The 12,275-nt window shown below is 56.1% G+C and overlaps 3 protein-coding genes across 7 annotated transcripts; 2 read left to right on the top strand and 1 right to left on the bottom strand.

Moving 5' to 3' along the window:
• Positions 1-474: 474 nt before the first annotated feature.
• On the top strand, positions 475-2,578 carry PARD6A (par-6 family cell polarity regulator alpha). 2 transcript variants are annotated; one of them, XM_019756029.2, is made up of 3 exons: positions 475-862; positions 1,244-1,466; positions 1,700-2,578. In XM_019756029.2, the coding sequence occupies exons 1-3, from the start codon at positions 800-802 to the stop codon at positions 2,446-2,448; spliced, it is 1,035 nt and encodes a 344-aa protein (XP_019611588.1). In that variant the 5' UTR covers positions 475-799; the 3' UTR covers positions 2,449-2,578. The 2 variants fall into 2 exon arrangements, with proteins under 2 accessions (XP_019611588.1, XP_019611599.1); XM_019756040.2 differs by having other exon boundaries at positions 486-862; positions 1,703-2,578.
• Positions 2,579-2,755: 177 nt separating this feature from the next.
• On the bottom strand, positions 2,756-6,743 carry ENKD1 (enkurin domain containing 1). 4 transcript variants are annotated; one of them, XM_074314716.1, is made up of 8 exons: positions 6,107-6,743; positions 5,817-5,916; positions 5,527-5,721; positions 4,777-4,949; positions 3,698-3,823; positions 3,444-3,607; positions 3,207-3,358; positions 2,756-3,127 (listed from the first exon to the last, which is right to left on the bottom strand). In XM_074314716.1, exons 2-8 carry the CDS (start codon positions 5,899-5,901, stop codon positions 2,967-2,969), a joined length of 1,056 nt encoding a protein of 351 aa, XP_074170817.1. In that variant the 5' UTR covers positions 5,902-5,916; positions 6,107-6,743; the 3' UTR covers positions 2,756-2,966. The 4 variants fall into 4 exon arrangements, with proteins under 4 accessions (XP_074170817.1, XP_019611579.2, XP_074170816.1 ...); XM_019756020.2 differs by having other exon boundaries at positions 3,207-3,343; XM_074314715.1 differs by having other exon boundaries at positions 5,817-6,743.
• On the top strand, positions 6,374-8,034 carry LG11H16orf86 (linkage group 11 C16orf86 homolog). The gene is made up of 4 exons (XM_019756055.2): positions 6,374-6,498; positions 6,722-6,951; positions 7,289-7,521; positions 7,625-8,034. The coding sequence occupies exons 1-4, from the start codon at positions 6,394-6,396 to the stop codon at positions 8,032-8,034; spliced, it is 978 nt and encodes a 325-aa protein (XP_019611614.2). The 5' UTR covers positions 6,374-6,393.
• The last annotated feature ends 4,241 nt before the right edge of the window (positions 8,035-12,275 follow it).

Genomic DNA, 12,275 nt, shown 5'->3' with positions numbered 1-12,275 from the left:
CGCGCGTGCGCAGAAGCGAGTCCTGTTGGGGAAGTTGTGTACAGATGTCTTCTGGGTCCACTGGATGCTGGTCTTCTTAGTCTTATCTCTCTGAGCAGCGGCTCGGCTTTTGGGGCGTTCGTCAAGACTCCCGTGGCACCGTGCAGGAAGGAGCCAAGGGCTAGCTCGGGTGGAGAAGGAGGGATCTGGGGCCTGAGGCTGCGTTCTACGGTTGTGGGAGCGAGTTGGCTCAAAGCTACTTCAACACTGTGACCCCAAAGGGTTCAGAAAAATCTTGACTCGGTTTCCTCATCTACTAAATGTGCAGTTTTATAAGGCCTGTGGAACTACCGTGTTTCCCTGAAAATAAGACCAGGTCTTATATTAATTTTTGCTCAAAAAGATGCATTTGGGCTTATGTTCAGGGGATGTTATCTTGAAAAATCATGATAGGGCTAATTTTCCGATGAGGTCTTATTTTCGGGGAAACACGGTAGTACACAAACAGCGCTCAATAGATAGCACATTCATGACTCTCCACTCGGATTGGTCAAACCCCTCCCCAGGCCTCGGAATGCGCAGACCATAGCGTAATGACGTAAGAACACACGAAGACGCATCCATCCCCATCACGTTTCCTAGGAAACGTGGACTCCTCGCTCCACTCTCCATAGCTGCCCCCCTGACGTCAAGGTCTGGATGGGAGGGCGGGGCGAATGCTACCGTCAGGGGCGGGGAGGCGCGGGCCGGCCCGCCGGGCTGTGCACCTGCGCCTCGGCGGGCTGCCTGGGGCACTGACCCCGGCCCGCCCGGCCCCGCCATGGCCAGGCCACAGAGGACCCCGGCGCGCAGTCCCGACAGCATCGTGGAGGTGAAGAGCAAAGTAAGGGCCTCTCCGGTTCCGGCTCCGGCTCCGGCCCTAGGAGCTTCCAATTCCCTCATTCTCCCCTTCCTGGCTTCTTGATCCCACCACCTTTTCCCCTCCTCCATCCTCCACGCCCCATTCTCCGGGTTTCTTTTCACTGTCCCTCACCCATTCTCTTTCCTTTCACTGCTGGCCTCCAGAGTCCCTCTGTGGCCAGGGTTACCTGGAGGGCGGGGAGAAGACCTTGGACAGCGTCCCTTGTACCTGAGCTGAAGTCTGGGCTCAAGGCTACAGCGTTGCGGCAGGCCTCTTTCCCACCCTTGACACCCTCGGACTTGTGGTGAGAAAGGACTCGGGCTCCGTCCTGACCCCTCCTTTCTCCCCACTCCCTGCCTCCAGTTTGACGCCGAGTTCCGACGCTTTGCCCTGCCCCGCGCTTCGGTGAGCGACTTCCAAGAGTTCTTGAGGTTACTGCGTGCGGTGCACCAGATCCCGGGCCTGGACGTGCTGCTTGGCTATACCGATGCTCACGGCGACCTACTGCCCCTCAGCAACGACGACAGCCTGCACCGGGCCCTGGCCAGCGGGCCCCCACCGCTGCGCCTGCTAGTGCAGAAGCGGGGTGAGGAGAATGGGGTACAGTGGGCAGCCTCTGTGGGGTAGGGTGGCAGGGCAGGTCTATAGGGGTTAGTCCATGCCCAGGATGCCCAGGCTTCACCCTCTGCAGTCCCTGCCCTTGGCCTGACCTCCAAGTGGTAGATAATAGCTAGTGTCTCCTTTCCCAGGCCTGGGCCTGATGGAAAAGGGCCCAAATGGGAGGAGGGTCTCTGATCTCAGCTCCCCCCTCTCATACAGCAGAAGCTGACTCCAGCAGCCTGTCCTTTGCCTCCAACTCTCTGCAACGGCGCAAGAAAGGGCTCCTACTTCGGCCAGTGGCACCCCTGCGCACCCGGCCACCCCTGCTAATCAGCCTACCCCAAGATTTCCGCCAGGTTTCTTCAGTCATAGATGTGGACCTACTGCCTGAGACCCACCGACGGGTGCGGCTGCACAAGCATGGTTCCGACCGTCCCCTGGGTTTCTACATCCGAGATGGCATAAGCGTGCGTGTAGCTCCCCAGGGCCTGGAACGGGTCCCAGGCATCTTCATCTCCCGCCTGGTGCGAGGGGGCCTGGCTGAGAGTACAGGGCTGCTGGCAGTCAGTGATGAGATCCTCGAAGTCAATGGCATTGAGGTGGCTGGGAAGACCTTGGACCAAGTGACAGACATGATGGTCGCCAACAGCCACAACCTCATTGTCACTGTCAAACCAGCCAATCAGCGCAATAATGTGGTGCGTGGGGCATCTGGGCGTCTGACAGGGCCTCGCTCTGCTGGGCCTGGTGAGCCCGACAGTGATGATGACAGTAGTGATCTGGGTATTGAGGACCGCCAGCCTCCCTGCTCCAATGGGCTGTCTCAGAGGCCTCCATGCTGGGACCTGCACCCAGGCCGCCTAGTTCCCAGTGCCCGCAGCTCTCTGCCCTCCCTGAATGATCAGGAGCAGATCAGCTCTGGCTGGGGGAGTAGCATGCGAGGAGATGGTAGTGGTTTCAGCCTCTGACATGCAAGGAAGCAGCCCCTCGCCACTCCAGGTCCCTGCTGGAACATGGCAGGACTTTCCCAGTGGGGGTTTTAGCTTGCTCACAGGACCTTCTCAGTCTGGGGAACATTAAAGGTTTTCTACAAATGCAGTTATGGTCCTTCTGTGTCCCATCCCCAGCCGCTCCCTGATGCCACAATCTTGTTTCTGCCCTGGACATGAGGCAGGATTGATAAGGCAATAGGGAGACCTTCCTGTAGTCATGCAGCAGGAGAGCCACCAGGCTTGGCATTTCTCAGGTAAGAAAAACTCTTATGGAAACAAACCCTACTGTGCACAAAAGGTTTAATTTTGACAAAAGGGTTAAGAGGCTGGGATAGCCCTTCCGCAGCTACCAGTGGCTAGGAAGAATGCTCTGGGGATACATACAGCCCCTCTACTGCTCCTGTCTTCAGACTCTATAATGGGACCTGATCCTGTCCTTTGCAACCATGCAGCGATCCTCAGCAAGACCCCTGTCACTAACCCTATAAAAGGGCTCAAGCATCCATCTTCACGAAGACCTTGGGGCGGGAAAAGATCTTGATGGCTTCCTCCACCTGCACCAGCTTCCGGTCCAGCTCAGCACGGTGGCCCTGCGCCCTCAGTGAGTCTGCCCCAGCAGGCAGCAGTACCAGCTCACGCAGCAGCTGTCTCTGGCCTACAGTGGGCCCAGGTGGTTAGTGTTGGGCAGGGGTGCATGGTACCCAGTGAGTTCCCCATCCAGCTCACATACTCACTCTGTAGCAGATTGCTCAGTGTTTCCAGCCGCTGGTTCTCAGGCATGCGAGTATGGCCAGGCGGCATGGCAGGGTCTGGCTGGCTATGTTTGCGGGCCTCAGCCTCCTGCCGCCACAGATCCCTGCGCTCCAACAAGCTGTGGATGCACAGGCTCAGGGTTGATGATTCCAGGGCAGATGTTGGCTCCCACCTGCCACAGGTACCCCTCACCCTGGGTGTTCGGCAGTGGGACCTACTAGTGGGGCACGTGGCCCTTCTGTGTGGCATTGTAGTGCTCCTGGGCTTGCTGTTGTTGCTCCAGCACCTGTGTCAGGACCTGCAGCGAGCGGGAATGCCGCCGGGGGGCCCTCTTGGCAGTGCGGGCATTGTGGCTAATGAAGTCCACACCCAGGCCTTGCCCCTGCAGGACATGGCAGCATGATGGACAGACAGCACTGTGTTGTGCCCTTGAACCCCCGCCCCACTTTCCAGCCCCCACACATTCTCTCACCTTGGCATTGGGACCTAGTGGGGTTAGCTGGGGGCTGGGGACACGGGGTGGTGGGAGCCCAGGGCCACAGCGGGAGTGCGCCCGCAGGAAGTGGGCAGGCTCTGTTCCAGAGGCAGGGCTGGGCTCCTGGAGGGCAGAGCATAGAAGAGGGATCAGTCAGGCTGCAGTCACGGTCTCAAGACCGACCGAGCCTCTATCCCTAGGGCTATGGCCTCCTTCTTTTTGAAGGAGCACTTATCATCATCATCATCATATAAACATGAGTATCTCTCACATCCTTAAGAAAACAACAAACCGCCCATCCTACCTTAATCCTGGCTCCAGCTACCATTCTCTTTTTCTCACCTTCCTAGTCAAGCTTCCTGGCTCTGTCCCCAAGGTCATTAACAGCTAGCCTCCAAGCCCTCAAATCCAGGGTCAGTTCCCTGGTCTCATCGTCCTTAGTCTGATCCTTAATAACTCCTGATTCTCACTCCTGAGATCCAGACCTGACTCTCCATCTGGTTCCTGGACACACTTCCACCCCCTGGGAGTCCCACAAATGCTTCAGCTTCAACACATCCACAGATGACCTTATTCTTTACTCTCAATCCTGTGCCTCCTTCTGAGACCTCTGGATGGAGAAATGGTGCCACTATCTACCCAGGACAGAATCTCACCACCATACCCCTGCCCTTCGAAAAAAAAGTTGAAAAGGGGGTTATGTGGCCCTTTATGACGTGGGTCCAGCTGACTTCTTAGCCTAACCCTGTGCTCTTCTCCCCTCACAGTAAACTGTACACAGCACCCCCACTGCCCACACTGCCTCTAGTCTTAGGACTTCTATCTGTGAGGTTTCATCTTTATAGAATGTTCTTTTCCATTCTCTCCTTGCCTAATTCCTACTTGCCTCTCAGGTTCACCCGACCATCACCACTTCTGAGGACCCCCAGAGCCACCTTGCAGCAGAACCAGCTCTTTCTTAAGTCTCCTGTTACCTTAGTCCCCTGTGATTTTCCTCCCTCCCCATAACTCAGATCAGTATAACTGCCTCTTGGCCAACAAGATGGACAATACTTCTGGCTCCCTGAGGCAGGTACCTGCAGCTGGGCCTTGACCCGGGATTCCACTTTGTCATACTTGGGTGAGCGCCACAGAGCCTTCAGGGGCCTGGACTGGCCCTGTTCCCGGCTGCGCTCCTGCTCGCGAAAGCGCTTCTGGATTTCCTTGATCCGCCTCAGGTTCTCCTTCTCATGGTCTTTAGGGTCCTTCCCTGGGGAAAAGATGTTGCCAGACTCGCCCTGCATACAGCCCATGAAACCCAACTTATACAAGTTCACACACAGGCCCACACCCTGCCTCCTACAGAAAGATCTCCCTGACTTCTCCATCTAAGTTAGATACTATACAGATACTCCATCTTACCACCTTGTTTCCTTCCTGACATGGTAATTGTCTTCTATCCTTGATTATTTTATACATTTTTATTGTGAGGTACACCCTTAATCATCTTATATATAATCATCCCTTCACTTGTTCATTGTCTCCCACCTTGACTCTGTGATGGCCTGTGCTTGTCTTAAACCTTGTTGTTTTCCTAGCACCTGTTGGACCTGGCACAGAGCAAGCACTCAAGTTTCACTGATGAATGAATTCATAAAGCTGATCTATGGTTTCCTGGGGACTACCTCAGTCAGTCCTCTCCTGCAAGGAGGTAGTGTATTCTCCCCTCCTTTTATAGCTGGGGAAACACATTCAGAAAGGCAAAGCCTGAGCCGAGGTCAGGGCAGCAGCTTTTGATCTCTTTTTAACCTCGACTTGCCTTGCTGCTCCTTCTGCCCAGAACTTACTCTTGGGAGCGGCCTCTGGGCCTAGGGAGATACCCCCAAGTTGCAGCAGCATTGCCCCCACGCCGCGCCGACCACGCTCCAGAATCTCTACAGCTACAGGACGGATGCGGGGGCCGCGGGGCGGGGTGACGTCCAGGTCCGGGTCCGAGGTCAGCAGGTCCAGCTTCGGCGTGTTTCCCTCAAGGCGCCCTTGGGCTGAGGGGCCGGACAAGTCAGAGTGCCGCGTTCAGTGATGGAGAGAGATCCGAGGTTCGCTTGGGCCTCGCTCGGCCGCCGCACCCTCTACTTACCCGAGGCCGGCCGTCGGTAGTAGTCAGGACAAAGCGTAGGGTCTGGGGGGATGGGCCCCGAGATGCGGGACAGGCCCTCGCACATGCCGCCGCCGTCGCCCTGCAATGTTGCACCGAGGCCTGCCGGGCTAAACATCTCGGGCCCCCGACCACCTCTCTGGACCTGGACCTTGACCCAGGCCTTGCCTCCATTCCCGGTCCCCGGCCTGCAACTAGCCGCCTCTGCTCCTAGCCCACTTCCCTGCCCCGTTCGTGGCCCCTCCCTCTGAACACCCGGGCTGGGGGCTCACCAGAACAGCTTTAGACCGCCCGCAGCTGCCACCCGACGAGTTTGCTGTTGCCAGGCAACAGTGATTTCCGTCTGAGGTCAGGGGCTAATACCCCGACGCAAAGGTTTCTGGGGTTTGTAGTTCCAGCTGAGGGTAGGGGCTAGAGTAGTCTCCAGTCGCCCTTCCCACCCCGGCTCTCCCCTCCCGGTCGATCTCCCGCGTCAGCGAAGGGTGAACCTGTCCGGCCCCTCGGGGCCCGTCCACCCCTTCCCATCAGCAGCCGTCGAGGATGCGCTGACTGCACAGCTATGGCCTCGGCAGGGGCCGAGAGGCGACCAGAGGCCCAAAAGGGGACGACCGAGGGGCCCGCACAGCTTGCGGAGGCGCCCGGTGGCGGTGCTCAGACCTCTGAGGTGACCTACAGGCTGTCTAGCCTTCAAACTCTTGGTCGCGGCGCTCTAGGAGGCCGAACTCTGTGCATCGACCCCCTAACGGCCAAGACAGGCTCCATAGGCGGGCAGGGGCAGGGGCTGGTGCCCTTTATTCACGTTTGGTGTCTAATGTCGGGTGTCTAATGACTGATCCCTGTATCTTTTGCTTGGCCATGGTGACCAGTTACCTGTGTGTCACCTCTAGTGTCCAGTGATGGAAAACCAGTGCTTGGCGCCAGTCCATGAGGCAAGTGGGACCCTCGGTGAAGACAAATGTCCAACAGGACCAGTCGCAGAGCCAGAGCTCCAGGAGGAACCATTCAAGCTGGAGGAAGAGAGGCTCAAGCCAGAGGTGGAGGCACTAGAGGAGAGAAGCCCCAGGCCTACGGCCTCCATTGTGAAGTCCAGTCATAGTCTGAAGAGGAAGCCAGTCAAGTGAGGGGTCTTTCAGAGGGAAGAAGTTGCAGGGCTGAGGGGGGTTGCGGGACTCACACCCCAGTAGGACTCCTAAATCCTGCAGTCCTGCAGTGTGCATCTTTATTCTCTGCCACCACCATCACTCCTCACTCCTTCTGTCCCTCGAGTCCTGGTGTAGGGGGCATTCAGAGTCTCAAGGCCTTGCAGGGGTCTGCGCTCCTCAGCCCTGGTCCAGGCTGGGGCCTCACTGACCAGGAAAGGGACACAAATCTGGGTCCAGGGTGTGGGGAGGCAGGGCTATTCCGCAGGCTCAGGACTCAGGAGCCAAGGCTGGAATGGAGGCAGCCTCCTCAAGCCTCCTGTCCCCCAGCCTCCCAGGGCCTAGCCACCAAGCCCATCCTAGGGCTGAAGCTGAGCTGCCCCAGGGGCTGCCGCAGCAGAGGGAGGACCCGGAGGGTGGCCGAAGTGAGCCCTCACCGACTGCCAAACAGCACAAAAAAGCCAAGAAGCGCAAGAGTCCGGGGGCCTCAGTGCTCCCAGCTGTGGCCAGCATAGTATCTGCACCCTCAGAGACCTTGGGGCTAGAGCGTGAGTGGCAGTCCCTGGGCCTTCCTTTTTTCCCCTGCCTGCTGGACTCCTGACATGGCACAGCTTGGCACTCCAGCCCCTGTTCTGCCCTGGATCCTTGCAGGAAAGGTCCAGCGCCTACGGCCTCTGTACCAGTATATCAACTATTGCAATCCTGAGCTGAACCAGGCAGGGGAGGAGGACAGGAAGGCTGAAGCCAAGGTGGAACCTGAGTGGGAGCTGACCCCAGTCCCCGAGGAGGCAGGTGTGGAGCAACTGCCAGCCTTGCTGCCTGTGGCAGGTGAGCTTGGCTCAGGCCTCACTGTGCCCTGCCCCAATATGTTCGTGCCCCCTACCCATGCTATGGTTCCCCTGGGGGAGGAGGCTGGAGAGGAGCCTAGGAGTTTGCCCAGCTTGGGGGTTAGCAGCCGCCTCAAGGCTGAGGTGGATAAGTCAACTCAGGTGGACATCGACAAGATGCTAAGTGTCTGTGCAGCCCCACTTGTACCCCCCCTTTCTCCTCAGTACAAGTGACTGTCCTACCCCACTGGTGGCTCCCCTCCTCCCAAGCCTGAACCAGAGCAGCAGCCTATGGGCTCAAGCCCTCGGAGGGAGGGGGGAATACAGCCCCTGCCCTACTTGGCACCTTGGACTTGCTGAAAATAAATGTTTTTCCTTTTCTCAGACTTTGACTCCCTAAATAAGGTGTCTGAAGAGGGACAGGCTGGGAAGAGGGGTGGAGGATTCCCCAATGCAGGGTTTGAAACTTGACAGGTCATTTGGATCGCCTAGGAACTCGATAAAAATGTAGATTCCTGGGTACTGCCTCAGACCTAACTGAATCAATCTGTGGGGGTAGGGACTTGTCCTGTGCATTTCAAGTCTTCGATGAACCTGAAGTTCGGACAGGATAATGGTGGGGATGGAGAGGGAGGTGATGAGGAACGTGGGCAAAGAAAGGAAAGGAACTGGCAGGTCATGGGAAGCCGGTGCATGGCCTTGCTGTCTGCCGGGGAAGGGTCTGCATTCGGTCGGCCCTTCAGGGTGCCAACACTTGGGATTCTCCCCTCTGAGGTGGCAGAGTTCATTCGCCTGCCCAAGAGTGGAAGCTTTGGGCTGCTTTCCACTTATTGTTAGATCACAGCTGGACCACACTTTGCCCCCAGAGTGGCCCCTGGTGCCTATTTCCTGGCAGGCAGAGAGTGGTGGTGGTGGAGAATGGTCTCCCTGGAGCCCTGAGGCCAAGCCACCAGATGACTGCTGCTTCTCACCCTGAGGGGTCTCTGGAAGAGGTGGCCAGTGCCGGCCATTTGGAAACCCTAATACCCTGCTGCCTCCTCGTCCTACTGCATGGCCCTCAGACACCTTAAAAACAGAATTTCAAATTAAACGAGTAATTCCTCCTCCCCGCAACCTGCTTTTCCTCCTGTATCTCACCTGCACAATCATTCAAGCCAAAATCCTGGTGTCACCCCAGACCCCATCCTGTTCTTTGCTTGTTGACTCCTACAAGCTAATCAAGCATCAAGGCCGGTGACCCTGCTACACACACATCCAAACCCCTGATGGTGTTGCTCCCCGTCTAGTACCCTCTCATCTTACCCCAGCTGCTTGTAACTTTTCAGTGGTTTCCTATCATTCCCTGACCAGCCACACCTTTTCTTACCTTCAGTCTCTGCGCTTGGGGCTTCCCCTGTCTAAAATGCCTTTATTCCCTCACCCCTCCACTTGGCTAGTGCGCATGGACCCGTGAAGATTCAGGACACCTTGCTTCCTGCGGAGCTGGGCAACTCCCAGTGTTGCCCTGCGTTAAAGTAGCCACATACTACTGTCCTTGTGGGTCACAGCTGTCTTCAGGATGAGACTGAACTCCCCAAGGGTCCGTGTCATTGCATCACATCCACCTAGCAGAGGACCCCCATAAAAAGCATAAAAAGATAAGGAGACCAGGTGGGGACCTGAGGAAGCTACAGAGGGATAGGTCAGGATCTGAAAAGCGGAGGCCATCCAACGTCCAGAGCCATGTGTGGTACCTGGAATAATGGCCTGGCAAGGTCATTGGAAGAGAGAAAATGGGTATCAGCACGGGATGCTCCCTCCTTTAGGGGTCGCTTGGATGCTCACCGGCGCCTTGGCAAGGCCACAGGGCAAGCTGTGTGTTCTGGACATATTTCTTCTTCCTGTTGACACTTTTCCCTGGTTAGTGATTTGACCACCCCAGGAAATACTGTCCACAGAGACCATGCAGACTGAATATTGTCCACAGGGATGAGCATGGATTCTCAGGGATTTTTCAGAGGTAGAGGGTCCTTCAAGATAACTGAGCTTGACCTCCTCTCTTTATGGCTGAGGAAGCAAGGGCCTGGAGAGAAGTGGCCTTGCATGAGGCCACACCCTGGGTGCCAGGGAGGCCCCGCCCCTTCCTGAGCCCTGCAGATCTGTGGACCTGGGGGGGGGGGGCCCTGGTGAAGACCTGACCCAAAAAGGCCGAGCGTCTGCTTTCTCTGTGTGGTCTCCAGGGCTAGAGGTGTGGACCAGGCCAGCACTGATAAGGAAGCTCTGTCCCTACCTTCCCCAGGTGACGTAGGAAACACTCAGTAACTATAGAAGAACAAGGCTACATTTCCTGACAGAAAGGAACAAGTCACCGCTACTGCTCCTAGACACTCACTCTAAGGGAAAAATGCCGAAGCAGCATGGTGCAGAGACATGTGCCATGGAAGAGCTGAGGAGCAAGACTGTGGAACCACAGGTGGCGGAGGTGACTTGTCACTATGTCTAGGGAAGCAGTGAAGAGGCAGCCCTCTAGCTGACTCCTGAAGGAGAGCTGGGTGGTCGTCCAGGCAGAGGATATGCCAGGGACGAAGCCTTGCTAGTGTGGAAGATGGCAGCTCCATGCAGGAGGACCACTTAGCATGGCGGAAGCAGGCCATCAGGAGACCAGGTTGGGTGAATCTGGGAGTGATGGGGGAGGGGTGTAAGTAAGGAGGGATCTTGGCCTGACATTTTGGAGACGTCGCTTGGGCAGCAGTGTGCAGGACAGAGTGAGAAAGGGAGAGACTGGGGACAAGGAGGTGAGGAGACTGCTGCTATTGTCTGGATATGAGGCCTAGATTTGGAAAAGGGTTCCCAAAATAAGCAACAGGTATTTTGGAAGTTCTCTTCTGGTTGATATAATACAGAAGAAAAGTTAACTGCATTTTCTCTGGCTTGGAAAAACTTTATTTACTTTGACCCAAGGAAGATCCTGAGATTTGGGAAATCAGGTCCTGGGAGGTGATGCTGTCTTCCTCCAGGAGAGGGCGCTGCAGGACAAACCTGGAACCAGTTGTAGGCTCAGTCACCCCTGGGGTTCAAAACCCTGCTGGCTTCCTTGGTTACAAGCATCTGGACCCAAGAGATATATGATGGTAACAATGGCTGACAGATGGCTGTGGACCTGGACTCTGGGGTGTGCCAACAGAGGGCCATGGGTCCTAATAGCTCTGTACTAAGCCTACTGCAGGCTGCCCCAGGACTTTGGGGCAGTAAACAAGTGGTTCGCTGCAGAGCCCTATAAAACCTAAGTATGCCACTGTGGGTCAGCAACATGGCCCTTTCTTCAGTAGGAGCATGAGTCAGGCAGAATGGATGGATGTGCTTTCTTGGTCGGTTCCCAAATCTAGGAGGGATCTCAACATCCTTGGAACACATAAGGACTGACCTGGAGCTGAACTGATGGTCCCCAAGAGGAAGGAAACAGCCTCTTCAACTCTACCAGAGCCCTGCCTGGTGGGGTTCTCTCTGCAGTCCACCTCCTAGTTCAGGACAGGCTGAAATTCCTGTTGCAGGGAGGAGGCAGTAACCTGGAAGAGGGACAAGGCTTGGGCATTCAGAATCTGAGGAGCCACAAGTGCTGGCCAGAATAGTTCAGGGTTAGGCTGCATAGTCAGATGACCAGGTTCCTGACTCCATCACTTATAACTTAGAGGAGGCAAGTAACTTTGTTCCTCTCTACCTCAGTTTTCTGATCTGACTAATGGGAATATTAGTACCTCATAGAGTGGTTTGGATAGTAAATGATATGCATGAAGTGTCTACCTCAGGGGGCCCAGCATGCAAAAAGCACACTTCAACACTAGCCATTGTTATTTTATCTCACAAAGACAAGGTACAAAACCAGGACAACACTGGGAAACAGGCCTTGTGACTTCTACAAAGGGTGCCAAGAGGAAGACGGAGCCTTCCCTGAGCCTTTCTCTTTGTGGCAAGGAGCCCAGGGCAGGGCAGGGAGGGAAGGTTAGAGAAGGGAAGTTTGGACCACGCTTAATCTTGGCAGGCTGGCAGAGGAAACAAAGGGGTGCATGTGTCCTTCCTCCCCACCCCACCTCTGATTGACATGGTTAAAAGGCTATCCCTGTGTAGAACACATGCATGGCTAGTGACTGGCTGGCTGGGCCAGGCAGTGTTCAGCCACACACACTCTAAGGGGCAGTGTGTGGAGCTTTCCTCCTCAAATTCATTTTGTCCAGCCTCTCTGGGACCATTCCTCATCTCCCCTCTCCCAGGGCTCCCTTGGAGCCAACTTCATGGTTTTAAGAACAGAACCCCTCCTGACCTTCAGTTCAGGGAGGCCTCAAACTCTCCCATTACCTCCCTGAAATGGCAGCGCAACAGGTCCCCCTTAGGAAATCTTGAGTCCTTTTCTTTGGAGGGCTCCTGGCATTCAGGGACGAGGGAATAAGCTGGGAGATGGGGGCGAACAGTGACAGGAGCCTACGTGGCCCCCTAGACAG

The sequence above is a fragment of the Rhinolophus sinicus genome, linkage group LG11 (assembly GCF_036562045.2).
Source record: "Rhinolophus sinicus isolate RSC01 linkage group LG11, ASM3656204v1, whole genome shotgun sequence".
Taxonomy (NCBI): Eukaryota; Metazoa; Chordata; class Mammalia; order Chiroptera; family Rhinolophidae; genus Rhinolophus; species Rhinolophus sinicus.
This window is presented reverse-complemented; position numbering and strand designations above follow the sequence as displayed.